This window comes from Bacillus rossius, chromosome 2 (assembly GCF_032445375.1).
Source record: "Bacillus rossius redtenbacheri isolate Brsri chromosome 2, Brsri_v3, whole genome shotgun sequence".
In the NCBI taxonomy this organism is placed as follows: domain Eukaryota; kingdom Metazoa; phylum Arthropoda; class Insecta; order Phasmatodea; family Bacillidae; genus Bacillus; species Bacillus rossius.
In genome coordinates this window covers 124,576,505-124,601,504 of record NC_086331.1, presented here as the reverse complement: position 1 = coordinate 124,601,504, position 25,000 = coordinate 124,576,505, and the positions used below count along the sequence as shown (strand labels likewise).

At 36.4% G+C, this 25,000-nt stretch overlaps 2 protein-coding genes across 2 annotated transcripts in view; both read left to right on the top strand.

The window, feature by feature from the left end:
• The window catches only part of LOC134529764 (gamma-2-syntrophin), a 73,205-nt gene that overhangs the window by 17,740 nt on the left and 30,465 nt on the right, over positions 1–25,000 (top strand). Inside the window, exons 4-5 of the mRNA XM_063364178.1 lie at positions 7,376–7,501; positions 12,273–12,386. Of these exons, the coding sequence (XP_063220248.1) occupies positions 7,376–7,501; positions 12,273–12,386 (240 nt within the window). The remainder of the gene's footprint in view (positions 1–7,375; positions 7,502–12,272; positions 12,387–25,000) is intronic.
• Positions 18,034–20,932, top strand: LOC134529763 (tigger transposable element-derived protein 1-like). Its single transcript, XM_063364177.1, has 2 exons — positions 18,034–18,245; positions 18,979–20,932. The coding sequence occupies exon 2, from the start codon at positions 18,981–18,983 to the stop codon at positions 20,790–20,792; it is 1,812 nt and encodes a 603-aa protein (XP_063220247.1). The 5' UTR covers positions 18,034–18,245; positions 18,979–18,980; the 3' UTR covers positions 20,793–20,932.

Sequence of the window (25,000 nt, the reverse complement as noted above, 5' to 3'; positions counted from 1 at the left end):
AATAAAATTTTTTTGTCGTAAATAGGAATTATTTTCAAGTGAAGTTTGTTTTGTTTTCGTGCGCGTAGGAGACGAGACGTACGAATTAAATCAGTCGAGGGAAGGATAAACGTTAGAAAGGAATTAAAGAGAAAACGAGAGTTTATGTAAAAGAGAGTTATAGAATTTATAGTGATGTTTTGTTTTAATTAGAAAAATGTTGAGAGTTGTTTCAGAACGACACGTCAGTGGACGTGGCAGAGTGAACACGTGACGGGGAGGTGCTGAGACCTAGCGGAGAACGGAGGAACCGCAAGCGAGGGTTGGCGCACCTGATGGAATTCGGTGACGTCACGGGCTCATACGGAGACGTGGACAGGCCGTGACCTTGTTTTGATCAGCTGTACGGTAACTTAGCGATAAGAAAATAGACTATTGGTTAAATAAATTTAAATTTAAGTGTGTTTTAGGAGAAGAGGAACTTTCAGTATGTAAGTAATTTAATTTAAGAAGTGTATGATGTATAGGCTAGAAGTGTTTCGTTGTAAGTTGTTTATGTTTTTGTTAGTTAAATTCTACCTCGGTTTTAAAAATATTTTTTTTGGGATTTGTAAACATTATTAAGGAGGTACACTATAAAATCGATAAGCATTGAGAAAACTGGGAAGGCTAGATTTTGTGTGTAGAGGGAATTTACTCCAAGGGAACAGAGAGACAAAATTAATGTTTTCATTAGGGCGAGGGACCCTAAGGTGAGGCGTTGTGTCCCTGGGAAGAAAGGGAATTGTAGCGCAGACCATAGGAGATGGGCTGACTACGGAATTAAGGGTCAGGAGAATCCTGAGAGTTGTGAGTAGTTTGGGGCAGGAGTTCCCCATGGTAGTACCGAAGTGGCTATCCTGTATGGGATAGGGTACCATTTCAATGAAGTTTGTTGGTGGGGTTAGAGCCCCCTGTGTAGTGGGCCTATAGCAGATAGGCACTACAGTGAAATTTTTTGTTATTTTGTGAGGTAAATTCCCTGGAGGTTAAGTAAGATTGGATTCAGTTAGGAAGGAGGGAAATGAGAAACATTGCTGTAGAGAGTTAGTGTACTTGCCTAATGTGAAATTGAATTTTACTAAATTAATTTAGGAGAAAGTTTTGTTCGGTAAATAAATAATAATGGAAGATAGCTAGATAATTAATTAATTTTTTTTGAGTAAGGTGTTTTAAGTAATGAAATAAAATAAGGTGAAGTAATTTGAATAATTGGGGAGGAGTTTCTTTAAGAGTTTAGATAATTGTTTTTGAATTTATTGAGATATTCAGCCAGTGAAGTTTGAGTGTGAGAGATACAGTGAGATTTTAAGGAAATCGGTTGTTTATTAATTAGGACAAATGAGATTTTATGATTAAGAGTCAGTAAGCATAGTTAAAATTTACGACATGATATTTGTTGACAGTTTACAGTTATTAAGGAGAAAACAGAGTAATCTATTTATTTTTATTTTAATGGTTTGAAGATAAGATTATGAATTTTTTTTGGAAGTTTCTTTGGCATGTTGGAATAATTTTTTTTGATTTTTAGAATTTACAGAGAAAATTTAATTGATTTACATTAGTTTGAAAGTATGGAGGTTTAATGTTCGATTAGCCCTAACTTGATGGTCGGATCCCAAAAGAATGCCGTAAAACCGATAGCCAATTGAGAAGAATGCGGTAGGCGCTTGTGTAGAGAGGGGTTGTGGGAAAACTCCTTGGGACTGATGGCAGATCAGGGGCCCTAAATAGTGTGTGATGCTGTAAAACCAGTGCAGGGAAAGCCTGGTATGCTTAAATTTTTGGGCACAGGTTATGTAAACCTGGGGTTCCATGGGATTTAGTCATGTTAGCTGCTGTGAGACATTAAGAGTTCCAGGCTCCATGGTAAATTCAATGTAAATTTTTGTTTTCTTAAAATAATAAATTTGTTTTTAATTTTTTTGAGATATTTGATTTGTAACAGTGAATACAGACCCCGAGGAATAAGAGTTGTCATGCTGTGAGAGGAGAAGGTGGTAGGCCTAAAAGGGTACAGGCACCACAGAGGTTATGTGCATTGCATAATTTAAATATAAGGAAACTTGAGAATTTGAAATTTTGTTGTTGGTTTGTACACCCATAAGAAGAGTATAGGCAGAATTTTTATTGTTATGAGATGTCTAATTTAATTGAAAAGAAGAAAGTTTAAAGATGCAAGGTAACATTATTATTGTAATAATTGAAAGAGATTAAGAGGTAGAGAGAAATAGGCAGTTTTTGTTTGTAAGTACTAAAGTTTACATATAGAAATTTAGTAACTAAGAATGAATAATAAGTTAAGTCTAGTGTAAAAGTTTTTTTTAAGTTTGTTAAGTTAAGAGTCACAAGTAAATTTTTTTTTTAGAGAGAATGTCTTTGATAGGAAGTATTAGAAACTTATGGGAATTTTAGGGTAACATAAATAATGTAGGTAATGAATAATAAATATATGGTAGGTCTTAAGTTAAGATTAACATTTGAAGCAGAATTTAATTAAGAAGAACAAAAATAAATAGGCCTAATGAAAAGAACAAAAAAAGGATTTTATGGTAAAGCATTTTTTTTAAGTAATAAACAATGAATAATAATGTTGTTTCAGGGTAATGTGTACTAATAATACAATTGTTTTTTTTAGGACCAAAGAACAGGAATTATGTAATTTAAATTAACATGTATTTTTGAAACTGTTACAGATTCCTTAAGATGAGCTGAGCAGCAGTCCAGTTTACAAGATGACAAGAGTTCGAGAGACAAGATACAAGATCACTGAAACAAGAGCCAAGACTGAAGATTCAAGAGAAGAGAAAGCTGGCAGCCATGGACTTACAAGTGGAGATTAATAAGGTCATGTAAAGTTTTATTTTTTTTTATGGAAGACAGTAACTGGAGTTTTTTTTGTTATAAACATTATTTACAGAACTTTTTAGGTTATAGTAATGTAATGGAACTAGTGAGTTGTGGTAGCTGTCAAAAAGAACTAATACCTTAAGTTTAATTTTTAAAGTTAATTTTCTTAATTTACAGAGGGATTAGTAGTTTTTTTTAAAACCTTATTTAGGTTGGAATTTAAATACAATAGCTTATTATAAATGTGTACGAACAGTTCAAGTTCACAGTACTGATAGGTAGGTCAGATGATCTTATTGATTTTGATGATTTGTTGTTTTGAGTTGATTTTTAAGTGTTGTGAATTAGACAATGAAATAGTTCTGAAAACTTAAATTATTTCAAGCTAAGAAATAGTAAATTTAATTGTAACTCGAAGGACACCAGAATGTAAATTTGTTTTGAATTAGTAATGTTTGAAAATTTTATACTTTACAAGAAAGGTTATAAACAAACAGATCGGATGGAACAAGGATGCAGTAAATCACAATTTCATTTAGAATTATTGATTAGCTTTTGAGGTTATGAAGTAAAAGTAATTATAGTTTAAAAGTTTGAATAAAAAAAATGTTTTTTTTTTTTATTTGTTTGAAATAGAAAGTTTAAAAGTTAATTAGTCATGATCTAGGTGGGTGATGGGGTGGGAATTGGCCACTCTTTTTCCCTATAACCTCCCTAACATGGCCTTCTATTACAACTAACAGAAATAAAGAAGAAGAAAAATGAAGAATTATTAGTTAGAATGTTTCTTTCATGAAGATACCTGATGAACTTTTACTGTTTGGAAGAATAGTAGCAAGATTAATCAGATGTTTTACTCAGAAGAAGAAGAAGATAAAGCAGTTTTATGACTCGACAAGCCAGAGATTGGTGTTTCCCCTCTGCGCTTCTATTGACTACGTTGTTTACTCTCATGGGATAGCTGGTTCGGCACCATGGAGAGAGATTGGTGGGCATTGTGGTTGCCCCCAGAAGAAAAGAAGAGTAGAAAGGTTATGGGTGGGTCATGTGAAGTGACCTTCAACCCAGTTACTTTGTGGGGACTATTTGCTGTATAGAGAAGATCAAGACTCAAGAGTTAGGGAAAATCATTGGAGGTCATGTTTCCCTTCCTTAAGTTTTTCCTATCAAATTATTTGCCTGATTAGATTATGCTAAGGGTGGGATACTTTATGTTAGCAGTTGAATTAATTAATTTTATTTTTTTGTGTGTTTGCATCCTTGCCCATCGATTGCAGTTTAGTAGTTAGTTTTGTATTTGTCAGGCGTGATGGTAATGCCTGTTGATGATGTTTCAGAATTGTAATCTGTTCGTGATGAGGATGGCACAACTCCGAAGCAGATGTGGGGAGAAGTTGTGAGCTGCCCTGGAAGCCAGTCCAGTAGCTGTTGGAGTTGAGTGGTGTTTGCTGATGGCCAGCCCAGGGAGCTACTCTTCTCGACAACACTGACTTCGAGGAGTTGCACCAACCTTCACGAGATAAGAGTTTAATTAATTGAAACACTGTAAGGACACTTAATTTTTTTTGAAGAACGAAAGAAGTATGGTAATAAACGGAAACCGAAAAAAAAAAAAATAATAATAATTATCAAGAATTTGCACATTGTTTAACGAATACTGAGAAACTAAGAACAGTAATTTAATTTGTAAAGAGAGCTTCACTAACAGAACAATTTTTTTAGAATTGAGAACTCGAGCCTCTGAAGGTTCCTGTGAGAACAAACCAGATAAAAGTTTTACATTTAATTTTATGAATACTTGTTGTTTTAAAATAAATCTTATGCAGAATCTAGATGTATGTTCAGACAGCAAGGAACTAAGAAAATTATTATTTTTGTGAAATGAGGAATTTATAGTTATGGTTTAATGGAAAAAGACAATTTGTAATTTTGAGGTAGCTCGATGGGGCTCGAGCTCTGTGAGGGGAGGGTTATGTCGCGGGTTGAAATTTTGCAGGGTTGTTGAAATCAAATTTAGGGACTTTACTGACGGGACTCTGGGCTGGCTGCTCTGTTCACTCGTCAGCGCAAGTGGCGTGACCATGTAATTGGGGCACGGGGCCGGCGCGGCGCGCTGCGGGCTTGCAGAATTTTGTTTGTTTGTTTGGCCGCGCGCTGGCGCAGCCACGGGCCGCAGTTACTGGGGCGCGCTGTCGTAACAAGCCGCGCGGTGTGGCCTGCACATCGGGGTAGAGGGGGGGTAGTCTTCCCAGATGTTCTAGTTAGTTGTTTAGTAAATTTGACTTCAATAACGAGCTTTTGTTATGGTAGGCGCGGCAGGGCGCGCGAATTTAAGCGCAAGTGAGTGGTGACTCGGGGCTCACTCAGGCGGAGGCTATGCGTCTCACCTGTGGTCACGAGTTGTTAGTTCGTTCGTGATGTAGGAATTCAAGCTTTCGGGCGGAAGCTATGGTCGACGCCAGAGGCCACGAGTCGTTTAATTTAAGTTAGGTCATAATGTAGTCGTCAAGCTTTCGGGCGGAGGCTATGGCCCTCGTCAGGGGTCACGCGTCATAGTTTTTAAAATGTAATGTTCGTTCGGGATTTCAAGGGCAGGAGAGGCCCCTACGTTATTTTTTTAAAGTAATCGATCAAGAAAGGCTTTTCGGAAAATGTGAGTATGGACTTATCTTTGTTTTAATTTTAAGTATTAATTATGATTTGAGGTATTCGGAAGGACTAGGGAAGTGTTTAGTGAAGTTCTCTCATTCTCTCTCTTGTAAGGTCGTTCGTTCAATCGTTAAGGAAGTAAAGAGATTATTGTTTTAAATTGTAATCCCGCTATTTAAATGTTCTTTAAAATGATGTTGAGTATTTGACTTTAAGAATAAAATAATTTTAATTAAGTATTATGTTATTTTGCAAAATCTCCTTAGTTCAGCTCTCACCAGACATCCTGTACGGGATGACGAACCTATGATCCTAGGTACAGTAAAGTATTTTATGAAGTTAAGACTAGTTGATGCCAAGCGAGTTGTTTCTATGTAAAGAGCTACGATTCTCTCCCCCCTCTGAAAGTGGATCGTGACAGAAATGGCGGTGGCACCGGCTAGGTGCACGTGACAATATTCTTATTTAGTTCTTAGTCTGATATATGGTTCGATGGCCTCGTGGGGAAAGGCAAACGTTTTCCAAACCAAAGGTCTGACTTGTCATGGTTCGAATCACCTCGCTTCCGGTGTATTTTGTATATTAATTAAGTTTAATGTTTCTATAAGGTTATAATAAGACCGCTAGGTAATGGAATGTCGACCTTGCATGCACGAGACAGAGCGAGGCGGACGCACACTAGAAAAAAACAGCAGAAAGAAACTATTTTTTCCGTGGAAAACTAGATTGTCGATGGATTTTGTTCGGGGAGGGGTGGGGGTTATCTTTACCTAGATACAATTATTTTTCACTTTCAATTTTGTTCCGTACAGCTAACAGGACAGAAGAAACGATCAAGCATTGGCTGCAGGGGTCAAGGTTAACCAAGATGGTCGTCGATGTCATTCAATATGGTCACAGAGGTCAAGGTCATCCAATATGGCAGCTGACTCCACCCTCCACCGCCTTGCATCAAACATACTTACTACTACTTATATACCCGTCTCTTATAGCCTATCCCTGGCCAAAGTAGTATGTTCCCTTCTCTGTTATCCCTAGTCAGTGTAGTATGTTCCCGTCTCTAATATCCCTGGTCAGTGTTGTATGTTCACGTCTCTAATATCCCTGGTAAGTGTTGTATGTTCACGTCTCTAATATCCCTGGACAGTGTTGTATGTTCACGTCTCTAATATCCCTGGTCAGTGTTGTATGTTCACGTCTCTAATATCCCTGGTCAGGGTTGTATATTCACGTCTCTAATATTCCTGGTCAGTGTAGTATGTTCCCGTCTCTAATATCCCTGGTCAGTGAAGTATGTTCACGTCTCTAATATCCCTGGTCAGTGTAGTATGTTCCCGTCTCTAATATCCCTGGACAGTGTTGTATGTTCACGTCTCTAATATCCCTGGTCATTGTTGTATGCTTCCTTCTCTTAACTTCGTTGTCGACAGAGGTAAAGCTGAATTAAAATAAATAATTATATATTGTAAGCAGAACTTTAAAGGGCTACTAAAAATAACTCTGGAGGTAAAACAAAAATATTTTTGTTTGAAGCCATATTTGTTCATTTTTATTTATAAAAATTGTACAGTGTTAAATTAATGTTAGCTGAGAAAATTGAATTAAAATAGTGGTGACTTGGTTCATCAAAAAATGGTAGCTATACTTTTTAATAATTTTCAGTTAGGCTCCAGTTTAATTTTTTTTTATTATAAAGCATGTTTTACATTACATTGAATGGTATAGCGAGCAATTAAGCATCCCACGGGTCTTGTAGGCGAATAAAGTAATAAAAAGGAATGAGAGGCAGCCTTATAAAGTGTTATAAAAAGTTTGTGAAAGCTTTAAAACATTATAATTCTTACTGTGTTGGTTTCAGTGAATGGCGAGTATATAACATCGTGTAGTCATGACGATGCAGTGAATATTCTACGTAATGCTGGTGATATTGTAGTTCTCACGGTGAAGCACTACCGAGCGGCAGCAAAGTTTCTCCAAGACGCATGTAAGTACACGTCGTTTTTCTAAATTATCTCCAATCTGGTCGCAATCAAATGATTTAGACATAGTTTCACAGAGTGCTTGCTTCTCGTTAGTAGACAGTTGAGAGGTGCGATAATATCTGTATGGAAATAAAGACTGGACCACGATTTTTGTGTTGTTTGTGAAATGTGCGATATAACAAATACTTCATGCAGCCAGTCCTCTCAAACTGTGCAGAAATGTTTGACTTTGTTGTAAATACACTAAAAAATTACATTCTTTATGGGAAAAAAAATGTATGTATTATCCAGATATTGTTTTTATTCAATGAATTAAAATAATAAAATCATTAAATCGGCGATAATATTTAAGAATAGAATGGTTACTTGCTAGAAAGATTTTCTGTAATGTATTTGGTACGTTATGCAAAATCAATCATTTCATTTTAAAAAAATTGGTTGTCTGTAAAGTCGGTTTACGGACGATAGTTTAACGTGACAACGTCATAACAAAACATTGATGAAATTATTGCATAATTTTATGAATAAAATTGAATCATTTTTATTGAATTATCACTATTTTGTATGGATAAAAAGAAGGAGTGAAATGAAATCTACAATTATTTGATTGATAAAATTACTTTTATTTGCACTCATTAATTCAAATGTGTTTATTACTTTAACGAAGAGATTATTTTAACTATAACTTTTATACATGTTTGCTTTTTAACTTCTTCCAATCTGTGTTATTCTGTTAAGGATAGGACGATGATAAGAAAAGTAGGAAACGAATGGGAGTGTTTCAAGTTTAATGTGCCTCGAAAAAATCTAATCGATGGTTGTTCCAATCGAGTGGAAGAGAGATAGATGCGGCGCAAGCGTACAATGAGCGTAACGGGACACATCGAACGGGAAAATGTGCGTAACGGGACACTTTTTCGTGCGTGCAGCCGGCGTTAATCGATTTATTAGACGTTGTCACGTCAAAATGCTTTGGTCGATGAAAGAAGCCACAGACGATAAAAGTGCATCCCTCTTGTTGACTGCAACAGCGGTTAACGCAAGTGGACTCGTGCAGCTGTGATAACTGGGCCTGCAGACTATCTACAACGCCACTTCTCGTGACGCTATCTCGAGGCAGTCACAGGCGGATGTGCCAGGCATCTCCCATCCTTCCCTGGGGGCCGTCACCATTTACAACAACGTTCGGTATCTCACACGTCCGTGGTATTGCGAAAGAATGGAAAAAAAATTGGTTGTCTGTACTAGGGTTACCAACTATTTCACCCTGACCATCAGTGACACTGAACCCCACCTAATAGAGCGGGGGGTCCCCAGGAAAAATTTGCATTTCAAGATGCAAATTGGTGCTATTTTAGCAGTTTTTGTATCTGCAAATAAATTATGCACCTGATTGAAATATTAAAATTTTTTGTATTGGCCTAATAATTTTTTGAGTAATGAATTTAATACATAAAGATGTAAAGATTCAAGACAACTTATATGTGATTGAACATTGGTAAACTAATTTCAACTCTCTCCAATGCAAAATGTGATCAGGAAAAAAGTGGGGGAAGGGGAGATTTCTAAAGCCACTTAGCCCTTCCCCGCCCCCTTAGATTAGATTGATGCCACCTGTCGGCGTCGACATGAACTATTTGGTGGCCAGTGAACTGCGGAGTAAACGGAGCCTTGCAATGTCGCAATACATATAATGGGTGGTGCGGCGCAGGCGGGAAAATGCTTTATCAATTTTATGCAGGTCTGTGAATTGAACTTTAAACAATATACGGGAAATATCACGTCCCATTCTGCCTATGTACGGGATAATTCTTTTAGTCACAGAATACGGGACGGTTGGCAACCCTAGTCTGTACAGTCGGTTTACGGACGATAGTTTAACGTGACGTCATAACAAAACATTGATGAAATGATTACATACTTTTATGAATAAAATTGAATCATTTTTATTTAATTATCACTATTTTGTATGGATACAAAGAAGGAGTGAAATGAAATCTACAATTTAATTGATGAATTTACTTTTATTTGCACTCATTAATTCAAATATGTTTATTACTTTAACGAAGAGATTATTTTTAATATAACTTTAATACATGTTTACTGTTTAACTTCTTCCAATCTGTGTTATTCTGTTAAGGATAGGACGATGATAGGAAAAGTAGGAAACGAATGAGAGTGTTTCAAGTTTAATGTGCCTCGAAAAAGTCAAATCGATGGTTGTTCCAATCGAGTGGAAGAGAGATAGATGCCGCGCAAGCGTACAATGAGCGTAACGGGACACATCGTAACGGGACATTGTGCGTAACGGGACATTGTGCGTAACGGGACATTGTGCGTAACGGGACAATGAGTCATCCTTTTTCGTGCGTGCAGCCTGCGTTCATCGATTTATTAGACGTTGTCACGTCAAAAATGTTTATTACGATCACTTTACTCTCTTATTTTACTAACACATGCCATGGTTATATCTAGTGCGAAAGCTTACCCTTGTGTTGGCTACTTTTGATAACTTGCAACTACTTCTGCTTAGAAAAGACACATTGCTAAGGATATGGTATTATTTTTTAAAGACTAATATTCGCATACTAATATTCAGTATTAAAGAAAAAGTGAAATATAAAAAGTTTGTTTATAATACTTAGTAAAAATAACGAACTTTTCATTTGTAGAATTACAATAAAATTAATTATTTTAAATACACTTTTGATAACATTATTGTTCTAAGCGATCTTTTGAATTTGAATTTCCATTTAGATTATTATGATTGCTATACAACTTTGTTTGCAACAACTAAATATAGGTAAAAATAAATGTAATTATTTACAAAATAATGTCTTCACCTATTACAGAAGGAATTACATTTCAGATGTAGGCATAATGTGCTTATATAGTATTTTTAGTTTGTTAGTCTATCGTATTTTCTTTTATAACAATGGACATGCAATTTCTTAGTTCGACAAAATGGACAACACTATAGCTGACATGTCACATGAAGTGAGCACAATGGTAGAAACTCAGTAAGTGTTCATGTGAATGACGAACGAAACTAAATAGCAGTATGTCATTTAAGGCTAAATGATAATCTTTTTAAAATGACTCCATTACAATAAAAACAATTTTGGTTCAGGGAACCAAAACTAAGTAGGCCTCCTCCCAGCCCTCCGAGGCTAGTAATAGACGGACGGCAATAAGTTGGATCTGTTTCTGTGACACACAGAAGTATTATAAACTACAAGCAGGGTAATAAAGGTTGAGTCTGTCACAGACTGTAGGCTGAGGAATGAGGATGGGGCCAATAACCGGGACCGGGTTCCACCATCATTTATTTCTGGCGTCAAATTTCCACAATTTTCTCAAATAGTTTTTTTTTCTTTCGAAATTTCACAAACTTTCTCATTCCAAAAGGAAAGAATTTCCGTTTTGAGGGAAACATTTCCGTTTCAATTCCCAAAATTTTGGTAGCTTAAAAAGTCCACAAAGGAGCTTAAATTCTGCAGAAAAAATTTAAATATCAAGCCACTGGGTGTGGACCTTAAACTTTAATAACCTATACTGTAACACGGCACATTGAGAGGGATTTGACACTTCGATTAGTCTAAGTCTAAAACCAAAAAAAAATTATAATAGTTTGAAAAGCATTCTGTCATTTTCTAAATTGTGCTAGTGTCGATGGTACCATGCTTTGCTTGTTTCCCGCTATAGCGCACAGTTTCAGTTTCCATATAGTCAGTTGCACCGTCCGCCATCTTGTCCTCCACACTAGCTGACATCTTGATAAGTATTAAAAACCACAAATAAATTCTAAAAAAGTCTACAAATAATTTTTAGAATATATATTTCCAATGAGTGATAATTTACTAATTATGGTGCTTGTTTCGGTCTCTGATCAGTGTAAAAAATAATTTGGGAATAAAAAACTATATTGTAATAATATTTTACCATTAACTTTCAAACGAACATAATAATCATCCAAACTACATACGTGCAGTTTAAACAAGGCAACTATCCAACTGAGTAAATATGTCATTCATTTCGATCACCGGATTCGACCCCATGCGATATCGTTTAGTGGCAGATGAGGCCACCAGTCACTGCCTACACACCGCAAAAAGTCTGGAACCAAGTTTTTAGTGTCACTTCCATGTTTGAAGCGTAGCTTAATGAACGTGTACTGAGTCGCTGTCTCCTGAAAAAAATAACTTCCAGATACTCTTTATTGACTGAAAAAAGTTTCAGATTAATAGATTCTACAGTTTTATTTTTATGATACGTCAATATTGAACACAATATTTCGGATCACTCTATGTAATAATTAACGTTTATATGTCTCATAATGCAATTTTATCTTTTCACATGACCAAAAGCAATAATAATTGACACTTGGTAAAAAGATTAAAAAAATTGAACTAACTGAACTATAAGTAGACTATATCTTGAAGTATGTAAGTTCAAGTATTAAATGCTGTGAATATACATATATGTACAACATCACACCAATTAAAATGAAGTATAATTTCAATACAATGCGTTACTGCTGCTTGTTTGGTACACAGTGTCATAAAACGCCATGCTTGCTTTCCATAACATTAATTAAATATATGTATATATTTTTAATGGCGATGTTTGTAAAAAAAATGCTTCCTTTAACAGTTTACTTGCAAGGGTTTCAATAACGTCAGTCACAAACGACTGCGTGAAGATTATTGTTCATCTCCTAGTAATATACAAGTATAGTTATATGTCAGTTGATGGATGTGTTTATTCCAATAGCTCAACGGCACTTGGACAACACGGGAATTCACACGAACACCAGTGAAACGGAGTGGATTTCGCCAAACCAGTCTCCAAATGGAATCCAAAGCAAGTGGATTGACGTAATAACAGGTAAGATTATTTTAACCGAGAGAAGCTCTTGATTAGTTTAAGAAAAACTAAGAAAAATAATTAAGTTTATTCTGAAGAAAGTTCAGCATCAATGGCTAGCAAAGTCTATAACACCAAATTTCATGCTTGCTCTTTGAAAAACCGTATCTGAAGTAAACCGTTTGTCTCCTCATTCACTTCACTTGTCATTACTTGTTACAGCCCTTCAGGAATAAAATTTCCCGTCAGTTAATTGTCACTGAATATACTGCTTTAGCTGTGGATTGTGTTTAAATTCCCTGACAATGTAAACAATTTAAAGAACTATATATGGTTTTACTAAGTGAAAAACCCTTACGATCGTGACGTGGGGGAATTGACTTCTTATTTGTGTTCGTGTTCACCATATCACAACCCTAACCGACCACATGTCTAAGTTATGGCTATGGGCATTCATATGTCGCAAAAAGATTCTGAGACAAGTTTAAAGTTATAATCTTGTAGCATCGTCTGTGTTTCGTGATTGGGTGGGTTCTTTTAGATGCATGTCGAGTGTTACAACACCAATCGCAGTAATTCAAGCGGAAGCAAACACGTCCTGAGTGTCTCGGTAAAATAAGGCAACGACTTCTCTCGCAATCACAAGGACGAAACCGCTGATACTGGTTTACCTTGCTGCAGTCTAATAGGCGTTGAAATATTTTCGCGAAAAATGCCCACCCCTTGTTTGTGGCCAAATTGGGTTGGGGGGGGGGGAGAGACCATCATGCACACATTATAATAAGGATCCTGTGTGAAGTCGCTTCTTGTTTAGCTGATGGTTCGCGCCATATTTGCGGGACACCCAGAACATTGGTTGAAATGTAGTGTTTGCATTTTGCGAACAGTTTAAAACGACTGTATTTTATGGAATTGACTTGTGTTTAACAACGGACATTGTAATTCATAATTATAACCAAATATCAAAAAATTCAAACGTATGTCAGGTACATAATTTTTAAGGGTACAAAACAAAAACACGTAACGATCATAAAGTGATCAAGACAGACCCAGAAAAGCCGAGAAGATAATCATAAATGCCCAGATTAAATTCTATTTTTTAACCAGAACAATCAAAAAAATTACATAATAGCAAGTACGCAATCATTAATGAGAATTAAAGTAACCAGACACATGTTCATGGGGACCGTCTAAAAACGCCATACAATTTAACAATGTCATTCACCAAGCATTAATTTGCAGCTACAATATTACCATACGCCTAAGGAACATTATCAAAGTATAAATGCATTATTCACCTGAATATATAATAAGAAAATACCAAAATATTACACAAAAAAGATTATAAAACGTTAAGTCCCAGGGCAAAGACAGTTTACAAACGACTAAAAATTTAAATAGATAACAGGCAATGCAAGCTCACGAGGCCAAACATGGCAGGTGGTACAGTCAAATGGCAACCCGCACATGCTTCATACAAAAATTTCAAAATTTATGAGGCTAAGTTCTCTCACAGAGAATCAACAAGGATTATAAACCAGAACGCGAGAAAATACTTGGCTCCGATTTGAAATTAATTCCAAGCCACAGCAAAATCGCGAAAGACAAACATACCTGCGAACTTGATCCTCCTCATTGGGACATGACATGCTACACAAGGGAATATTACGGTGCATTACAGCAACAATTTACGCATCATAAAAGAGTTTATCCAAAACATGAATTTGAATGGTTGTGTCCTAAAACAGTAATTTAGAATAAGGGAAAATAATTGAAGATTTACGTTACGTCTGTCACCAAATCAACTGACAGAAATTCCAACTTACGTGCCATGTCTCGCTGGGCCTTCACGTCGCACCAGTACTAAGTACAAGTACGTAAATCTACACTAAGATGCGAAACAATACCCTAATAACCAAATGAAATGACCCGTAGAAGAAGGAGGTCGCCGAGGCAGGTCTCCCCGAGGCTTAAATACAAGAACCTAAATCGCGCAGTGCATGCGCAAGAACCCTGGAGGGAAGCCAAAAGCAAGGAAGGGAGGGGATGATGACATGAAAGGAAAGGGCTGGGGAGTGGTAGGAAGATAATGATGACGCATCGGAGTCTTGAAGCGGAGGCAGGGAATTAATTTCACATTAAGAGAGGTAGTGCAGTTCTTTGGAGGATTTCGGTGCCATTTAAGTCAACGTATTCTGTACAAAGATCAGAATACCAGCCAACAAACATGTGTGAGACTCAGTTAGTGACGAGAAATTAATACCCGATAGTTGTGTTTAATGGCTAGGGCTTTCTCATCGAAGAGTCAATTTGTCCGTTCGTGATCTGAGAAATGATCCTGTGAGTCGCAACAAGGTAGCAACCACATTTTCAGTCAAGCTGGTAAATGAGGAAACCTCTCACTTGGAACTTATGGCCTTTATTGTTCACCGTATTGTTGGCCTATTGTCCATGTCCACTATTCCTTAATCTTGGGTTGATTAGTACTCCAATATACATCTGGCTGACCCCATGTTGAACTCTCCAGGTAATATGATGTGTTGATTAGTGCATACTTGTTTCCTTATGTGATCACAAGCCACAAGGTGTGGTCAGTCCATGTATTCCAGTGATCTTCGAGACTGAATTCAACTGGATTCTCATGTAAAGTATTATCAACTCAGGTAAGTCTTACACTATGTCACACTGCAAATTGTTGTGTGCATCTATGGTACTATTAGAGGAAGTGGTTTGTCGCATCTGGGAACTACAAAATTCCTCATCTTAACCTAAGGTATCTCTAGGGGATGCTAAACATAAACTGCTTTTTGTCCATGATCACATATGACTCCTATGTGAAATGTATAGTTTTGCTTTTCGTTTCATGGAATCCTGACATATCCTGGCAAACAATCGTATCCAAGTTATTCACTGTCTTAAAATACTGTATAGATTGTTGAACCCAAAGCTCAGTTTTGGGGTGACATTTTGAATGTTCGTGTATACGATATAACACTCACAGATAGGGCCAGATTCAATGTACTCATTATTGTGTGATAAGATGGACCACTTCACCACTTATCTTTGTGTCTCACTTGATGCATCAACCGGACTCTCATTAAATTACTCATTGTTAACTGTTCCAAAATTTATAGATAAATGTAATTAAGATTAAATGTTGTAGTGTTCACAACAAATATAATGCAAATATACATCACACATCACAGTTCATGCAGAACATCAGAATTACAAGAAAGTTGTGAGGGTATGTAGCCACAGCAACCCGATAGAAAATTTAGGCCTGAAAACTGTCACTTGTAGAATATTTGCTGCACCATTCATTGGTATTAACACACTTTACCAGTTGGCTAAAGATATGCGGGAAAGTATCCAGCTAGCATTTTCGATACTCCTCGCCTATTGCGTGGATGATGACTTGGCCTTCATCAACAAACAATGAACCTCTTCTAGGTGCATAGCTTCAACCTGAGGAAGTTTGCAAGTAATGGACTTACCTTACTATAGTGGTTGCCAGCAGAAAATCTTTAAGCTCCTAGTTTACACACGTTTGTTGTTCCTGTGTCTACAGTAGGTGTAGTGTCTGCAGTAGTAGTAGTAGTGGTATTACACCAGTAATCCAAATTGATAAACACCTAATGCAGTATCAGTGGATGAAAGAAGTATATTGGGATTCACTCCTGCCTCAAGAATTTGTTTATCAAGAGATTCACTGTCAATTTGGCATATGTGCGCAAACAGAAAGCATGGAAATATATATATTTTTATTTATTGAACTTGATTGAACCATAATATTAGAATAACGAAATATAGTATGTCAAATGTATACTTTTAAGTTATGTTAGAATTAAAAAACGTTCAATTCGTTATTTTTGATGTGACAACATCTAATAAATCGATGAACGCCGGCTGTACGCACGAAAAAGTGTCCCGTTACACACATTGTTCCGTTACGCTGTGTCCCGTTACGCTCATTGTACGCTTGCGCCGCATCTATCTCTCTTCCACTCGATTGGCCTATGCGTCCGAGGAGACGAAAGTCAGCGGCAGCACACAACTTACATCTACACGTGAACTGTTTCGTCGACTGTTTATAAAGTGAAGTGAAAAGTTAATGTGGTTTTCATTGCTTATTACAACAACAACTTCGGCAATAAAGGTTAATTATTCTTGCATTTTAAAAATCTGATTACTAGTATAATTTCAAGTATTTGTTCTTTTATTATTAAAAAAAGTAGCATCTGTCGGCGAGTGCAGTAATAATAGGTTATGTTACAATTGACTAAAAAATTATGGTGATTCATATAATTGATGATAGATATTTGATTACTGTTTATTTATATGAAAACTTGTTCATAATTATATTTAAACTTTATAGCTAAACGCCAGTTTTTAAAATTAATTACAAGTCATCTACACGTGAACTGTTTCGTCGACTGTTTATAAAGTGAAGTGAAAAGTAAATGTGGTTTTCATTGCTTATTACAAGAACAATTTCAGCAATAAAGGTTAATTGCATTTCAAAAATCTGATTACTAGTATAATTTCAAGTATTTATTCTTTTATTGTTAAAATAAAAATGATTCAATTTTATTCATAAAAGTATGCAATCATTTCATCAATGTTTTATTATGACGTCGCGTTAAACTATCGTCCGTAAACCGACTTTCAGACAACCAATTTTTTTTATTATAGTTTATTTGCACTGTTAAGGATTATTTATTTTATTTTTTAAGTAGAAGGGAAAAAAGAATAAAATTAAAAAAAAACATACATACACATATTTATTTGCAGGCAGACGATAACTAAAACCAAATGCATGATCTCGTTAAGATAAAATAATTTTTTTTATTGGTAGTGATCTGCTGGTCCTAAATGGAACTTTTAAGCATACCTATAAACTTGAGTGTAGTGGCGCAGTTGTAACATACTGGACTCGCATTCCAGAGTTGTAACCCCAGTGCGGCTGTGGCTTCCTGGAAATACTTCCAGGCAAATACTATGGTGTTTCCATGATTAGGGACATGCATAGCTGAAAGTTAAAACATCGTAGCAAAAGTAAGTGGTTGGTCAGACCTGTTACATAAATAAAATTATTGCAAAAAAATTAGCTGTGTTTCCCCCGTGAGGAGAGGTTTTCGCTCATTTAGGTGATGGTAACTAAAATTAAAGGTACGTTATGTTCGGTCAGCGAAATTTCAAATACTGAAAATGTGTGAATTCGCTCAAAAAAAAGTGTTCGCTATATTCCAACCACGAAGTTGCCCAAGTGAGCGGAAAATTTCGGATATGTTCGTCACTGATCGGGGATTAGTGAATCTCAGGCTTCCTCGTTAGACCACGCCACCCAGTTTGACCGGTAGAGAAAGTGTATCCTAATAAGAGCCCACATTGAACGAATCGCAGATAACTCAGGGGGCGTAGCTAAGATGGTAGAGCGCTCGCTTAGCATGTGAGAGGTACCGGGATCGATACCCGGCGCCTCCAGTTTTTTTTTAAATATTACTTTAATGCGAAATTAAAAGAAGTAAACCATTATAAATGTCTCATATCATTTTACTTCTTATTGTAGGTGTAAAGTTTTTCACAGTTAAAAAACTTTTGCCACTTACTTTATTTATAATTATTGGGATCGTGAGATGATTGAAGCGCTCTAAAAATGTAAGGTCCCTGATGGTAATATGGCCATGTTGGTAATATGGCCATTTGGCTGCCATTGACTTAGTTCGCGCGGATACCGATAGAATGTGCTGGCATGTTCTTCGGAACACCATTGTCGAGAGCTCACAGAGTTTCCGAGTCCGGGCAGCACGCACACCACCTGGGAGACGCCATTTTCATGGGTTTTTGCTGCGAGCAGAGAACTCTTCTTATTTTACTCCGGTAAGTTTATATTTTATTTTAATAGTGTACTACTAGATATTGTCAGAAATTTGATGTCTCAGTGCGTAGATTTCTATACTTATTTAAATGTATTTTAAAAAGATTTATTACCTTCAACCATTTAAAAACTATAATCGACTTTTTGAAATGTCACCCAGGTTGTTAATATGGCCAACCATGTGGCCATATTAGCTGCAGTTGGCCATATTAGCAACATTTTGTGAATGAAATGGTTTATACATACTGTATGGCCCCTCGTAGGTAAATTGTTATTAGTGTATGTGATTTTATTATTTATTACGAGTTTATTTATAACTGTAATTAATATATACCTTTACAGAGACAAGTAATAAAAATTACAGAAAAATGTGTACCTCACACAGGATACCTACCTAAAATGACAACTTAAAAAAACTCCTTAGATGCCATCACTGGGTATATTTAAATTGTTTTTGTCTGGTGCATTTTTGCGGGAAAATATTTATTAAAGTGCACAATGGAAAATATATTTTTAAGAATAATATGTAAAAATGTAATGAAGTGAAAATATCATGAAACTTTTTTTGCAGGAAAATATTTATTGAAAGAGCATACTGGATATTATATTTTCAATAATTCTATATAAAAATTAATTAAATTACATAAAAAAATCCCGATACATTAATTATAGCGCCAAAAATAATAACTTATAATTAAATTGTAACTAATGTTAATTCTTTGTTTTTTGTTTCAGAAATGAATCCCTTCAATCCACAAAAGAAGCGGGGTAGTTGGACACAAGATGGACTCAGCAAGGCAGTAGATGCTGTAAGACTTGGCAACCTATCTGTTAATGCAGCAAGTAAAAGGTATGTCGTGCCTAGGCGAACCCTTCGCCGTTATCTTTCCAATAACCAAGATGTTAAATCAAAATTGGGTTGTAAGGCCACACTCAAAACTGAGGAAGAGAGGGAACTTAGCAGGAGAATAATTCGTCTAGCAAATGTTGGTTATCCACTCACATCAAAGATGCTCAAGTTAAATGTTTTTAAATACTGCCGTGAAAATGGGATAACTCACCGGTTCACTAAAGAAACTGCAGGTCGCTACTGGTTGAATAACTTTTTGGCCAGAAATCCTGAAATTAGCAAACGAAAAGCTCAAAGGCTAAATCCTGCCCGAGCTCAAAAGCTTAACAAATTCATAGTTGGAGACCATTTTGAAAAATTACAGAATGTCCTTGCTGAGAACAAGTTTTTAAACTTCCCTGAAAAAATATTCAACATGGATGAGAAGGGTTGTAGGTTACAACTGCACAAAGATCCAGAGGTTTTGGCGAAAAAGGGGTCAAAGCGCGTCCACATTGTTGCAAAGGAACGTGGCGAGAGTGTTACTGTTGTAGCCTGTGGTAATGCTACTGGAAATGTCATTCCCCCAATGATCCTATTCCCTGGATTAAGAAAAAATCCAGCTTGGGAAAAAAATTTACCTACAGGTTCAACAACAATAATGACTCGAAAAGGTAGCATGACAACCGAATCTTTTGTGTCCTTCCTGAATCACTTCTCTAGGTTCAAGCCAAGTGGGCCTTGTCTTCTGATTTTTGATGGGGCTAAGTCACATTTAGACTACAGCATATGTGAAGTTGCAGAACAGAATGAAATTATTTTGTACTGTCTTCCGTCAAACACGACTCATGAGTTACAGCCTTTAGACAAAGGTTGTTTCCGAAGTTTTGAGATTTTTTGGGATCAGCACACACTCCTTTATTTTAATATGCACAAAGAACAGCAAGACATTTCTAAATTGAACTTTGCTGATGTTTTTACACCAACATGGGAAAAGTCCATGACACAAGCAAACATGAAAAGTGGATTTAAGGCTACTGGCATTTTCCCCTTCAATCCGTTCGTGATTCCAGAAGAGGCCTTTGCACCCAGCATAGCTACTGAGCTTCCACCACCTAACACAAAAATGGCAGACGAAACTGTAACCGCTTATGCGTTGCAGGAACAACATAATTCCAATGACGACCATTCATTGGCAGGTCCGTCTGGTCTACAGACAAATGTTAGCCAGCTTGGTTCTAGACACAGCACCAGTTCATCATCTGATTCAGATATCACAGGAGACTTGGCACAACCTTCAAGTTCTTCAGATTACTCTGATAGTTTGCATATTCCCGAAAGTACTGCAAATCTGTCCAGGCGTGGTTCCATTGGAGAAATGCTACCTACACCAAAGAAAAAACGGAAAACCACACGGGTTATGAAACCTGCTATAAACAACAGGGGTGTTGTACTGAATAAATCTTTATTTGAAGATAACAAGGATGTAAAGTTAGATAGCAGCAAGAACAGTGGAAACAGCAAAAAATATAATACAAAGTCTGTTCGCCAGATAACTGCTTCAAAGAAGTCTGAGAGTTGGTACTGTGCAATTTGTTGCAATGATGAAGTGAAGGATATGAGACTGTGCGGAGTTTGTGAAATATATGTCCATGAAGAATGTGTTGGCCTCACCAAAGATGACAAAGAGTTTTTTATTTGCCCGAAATGTTTATTATAGTGTAAATATTTTGAAAGAGACCAATATGTTACTTGTTAATATCATATTTTATCTACAATCAGACTTTCATTATCAAAAAATAATAAAACTGTATTTTTATATGTTTTAAAAAATATATTTGCTGTTTATTCTTATGTATGTATAAGTAAATATTAGTAAATATTCATCAGAAATACAATTTATTTATGATTTGTGCTAATAAATCTTAATTTTCAGCTTCCTATAAATCATTGGCCATATTAACATCACATGCTTTTAATATGGCCCAAATACATGTATTTATTATTTTGCAGTTATTTTATAATGACATGTATTAAAAAATGTTTTGTTAATGGTTTTTGACAAGAAAAACCCTAGATATTATGTCCATCAAACACTTTTGGGGATTTCCCGAAAACTAGATAAAATAAAATTAAACAAAGCTTAACATGGCCATATTACCATCAGTGACCTTATGAACTGTTAGCCAAGATACTACGAACTATTACCATTGTTTATCTATTCTTATGTAACTCCCGGTAGAAATGGAAGACTCTGTCTCTCATGGTGTAAAGTGCAAGGAGCGAGCTATCTCTAATAAACATAGCCCAGATAGTGTTTTCTCGTCATATATATAGCTCGCTAATACGACTCTTGAGTTTTCTTCCCAGGCGAACATGATGACCAGAAGGAGAGGGGAGGGAGGAGATAAAAACGGTCACTCTTAGTCCTCAGGTTGGAGGAAGGCTGTCTAATGCTAACATTATCTTTGTGCACAAGCATCATGTTGTGTTGTTAAAATAAAAGTACATTCCTTAGTGTTATTGCTAATAACCAATTATCACGATGTCAACCTTCGCCCTTAAGTACAAACAAAGCAAGGTAGTCTTCGTGAGAAATTTTGGACTTAGTGTGACAGACAAGCAATAATTAGAGTACACATTTTATTCCAGTTTTAAAGGTCAAAGGGGACCATGGCGGATCATTAAATGTCCCTGTGTCTGGTAATCGAAGTTCACGTCAAAGCATATGCGTATCCTTCGTTTATTGCACCTCTAAGGCGATAAAAATCAAATTCATGCCTAACTTTTCAACTGGGGTCTTTTTGGATGCTTTCAAACGATCCGTTTATCGTCAAGACTGCCATTCCGATGTTAAAGATGACTTTTACACTCATTTTCAGAGTGCTGGAAAATGCTTCTTGGAACTTGAACAGCAACTGCTCTTGTCATCCCATCAGAATGCCTTCGTGAATGCCACAAGCCTCCTCGTAATCACATGGCATTTTGATCTACCAACTGTTTTACGTTTTGGGTGGCTGTAAGAAGCCACAGTCAAAGTCTGAAGATCTCATCTGACTTGTGTGGTAGGACAAAAAAACTTTACATTCGAGGAGTTGTGTACATTCTTTGTTCATTTTGAGGTGGTACTCAAATCCAGACCTCTATGTCCTCTTATATCTAATTCCAACGACATTGCAGCATGAACTCCTGGACACTTAGTTATGCCCTCCTGAACCAACTCTGGCAGATATACACTTCAAACGAATGCCCTTCTGGCAGCTGGTAGAAAGAGTTCACAACGATGTCTGGAAATGGTTTCACAAGGATTATATGTACACCCTCCAACAGCATAGCAAATGGATCTAGAACTCGTTCACACTCCAATTTTTTTAAGCTAAAATTAAAATGGATTCCTCCACTCCAACAGCATCTTTTATGTGTCGTTAGTCTCCAGCCTGCCTCCAACGCAAATGCCCATATTGTAACTATTTGTAAAACAGGAGGACTACTTTAGTGGCCATTCACCAAAATGTGTCCTCTTCCTGTAAATTAATGTAGCTAAATGTCAATTTTTTTTGGATTTCAGTGTGGATGAAATGTTTTGTGAAATCTGCACATGTTTGTAACCCGTCTGGTGATTCTAGTGACATTTGTAGTTTCCTTAGTTACTTTTGTTTTTTCTGTTCGATTGACATTGGTTTTATTATTGTTGTAAAAGGAAGAAAAATGTTTGCATGCTTCAATCGTGGTTTTTATGTTCGTGGTTATGAACTATGGTAGAAGGTTCGATTATATCTTCAGTCACAGCAAAATTCTTAGTGAGTTCCTGGTTTGCGACGAGTCAGTCAACATTGCTTATAAACGATTTAAGAAATGTTTTATATTAAGTTTGTTCTAATAAAATATATAATATATAAAATGTATAATTTAAAATATATACATTTTTTTGGTTTAATTCATTTTATTTTCTTGCGAGCAAATAGAAAAATTCGCTGCTTTTTAGTGATATATAGGATAGACTCCGCAACGAATGTCACCATTTTATTTTCTGCTGACTTGCGAAAAATCTCAGTTGGTTCTCTTGTGAGTTTGTACTTCTTTAGTTAATGGTTTATAATTGGTTCAAAGAGTTACAGGAAAACTGTGAGATAATAGCGTGAGCATCAGAGAAGTGAAAATGTTTTAAATTTAGCTTGTCGCGATGCGATTCTAGAATTTTTCCAGTGTTTGCTCATTGTTTTAATTTTTTGAAAATAATGAGTGGATACAGAAATTGCGGTGCATTGCAATATGTGGTATTCCATTGTTTGATATAAATCTTGCCAATATGGATATTTTAATTTTGTATGGTTATTGAAAATTGGGGAATATCTGTGCCTATAAATTACTTTGTGTTAAATTGTAACTTTTTTATGGATGTTGTTAACAATACCTATTTAGTCTTAGGAATTTTTTTATTGAGGAAAACAGGAATTTTTTTACAATGTATTTGAATTTCTGTGCGGTTTAAGTCCCAAAATAAACATTACCTACATTTAGTCTGTCCTTTAGCTGGACTCAATGTTGTATTGTTCAGTGTAGGCCTACCTGACTTATAATTTCGTGTTGGACATAAAACATTTTTAAACTCAGACGAAACCATTATTTTACACATACTTTTATGGCGTTTATCGTCCCAAATTATTTCAATGAAATAATTTTGCTACAGCAACACAATTCGCAGTGGTTGTACAACTTCGTTCAATTAAACATATTTCAGACTCTCGGGGTTCTAGCTTAAATTCTTTCTCCATTATTTACTGTGAAGAAATTGTTTAGCCCCAACTTCAAAGATGTATACCAGTCTTGTGAAGCATTTTATACCATAAGTTGTATAAATGTTTTCAACTTATTTTGTCGTGATGAATCTGCAGCCGAGGTTAATCGATCGGATTCAGGCTCATTCTGTGTAGTCAGCTCGCTAATGCCTCTCCACAGGTACCCCAATATCCTACACAGAGCCAAAGAGACAGTTTCGGGAATATCGCAAATTTGACACGGCGCACTCGGTGAGTGACTGCGCGAGCATCTCTAACACAGTTTAATTCTCGCTTTCATTTTAATCCAGAATACTGAAAGCCACTCTCTGCCATAGAATTGTCACGTTAAACCCAATGCTTAAAGTTTATTTTTTATTAGTAGGCTAGCCCCATTATAAGACACAAAAACTATGAACTTAATAAAATATGCTAGCTGGCTATTGTGGTTTTACATGCAAGAAAAAATCAGCTGATTCAGCTTATATGATATTTTTAATATTGTTACGAGTGGGAGAAACTGGGTTCGTAATGGATAGCTCAATTAATTAGTACAGTTTTAATTTATTACTAATGTCTACACGATAAATTTAATTACTGCATTAAAGATCTCTGTCCACAACAATTAGTCTTACATTGATTATTGAAACAATAACACTTTCCACTGGAATTCGACTCGAAAGTGGCTCGCTCTTCTGTCCACCTCTGTCTGCTTCCTTCGCACACTCACCTACGCCGCGCCACAGCACAGTCCTTAACTACCGCTCGTCGCACCTGATTGGCTCGCCAGGCCTTCACTCGCAGGTATCGCCTCCCGATAGGTACGGTTCGCTCACCAAGGTCAACTTGCCCTTTTCACTTCTCGCTGATCGCACGGATATCGCCAGTATCACTCCCCAAGGGGGAGACTCTCTCCTTTACTCTCGGAACTCTCCGAACTCCCGCGAAGGCCGGCTTAGTCGCTTATATACCCGTAGCATCTTTCTCGAACGGACGAGAGCGGCTGAGAATGTTTTGCGTCATCCCGGGCCGATAGACGCCCGAAACATCGAGAATGGCCCCAAGTCACTTACTCCAAACACGGTGGCATCGTCTGTAGGCCCGGAGAATTTCCAGGCCGCTTGAAGGGTCAGTGACAATATCCCGAGGC

What these genes read in the sequence shown, in the direction of transcription:
- LOC134529763 (XM_063364177.1), top strand. Translation starts at nt 18,981, where the DNA reads ATGAATCCCTTCAATCCACAAAAGAAGCGGGGTAGTTGGACACAAGAT.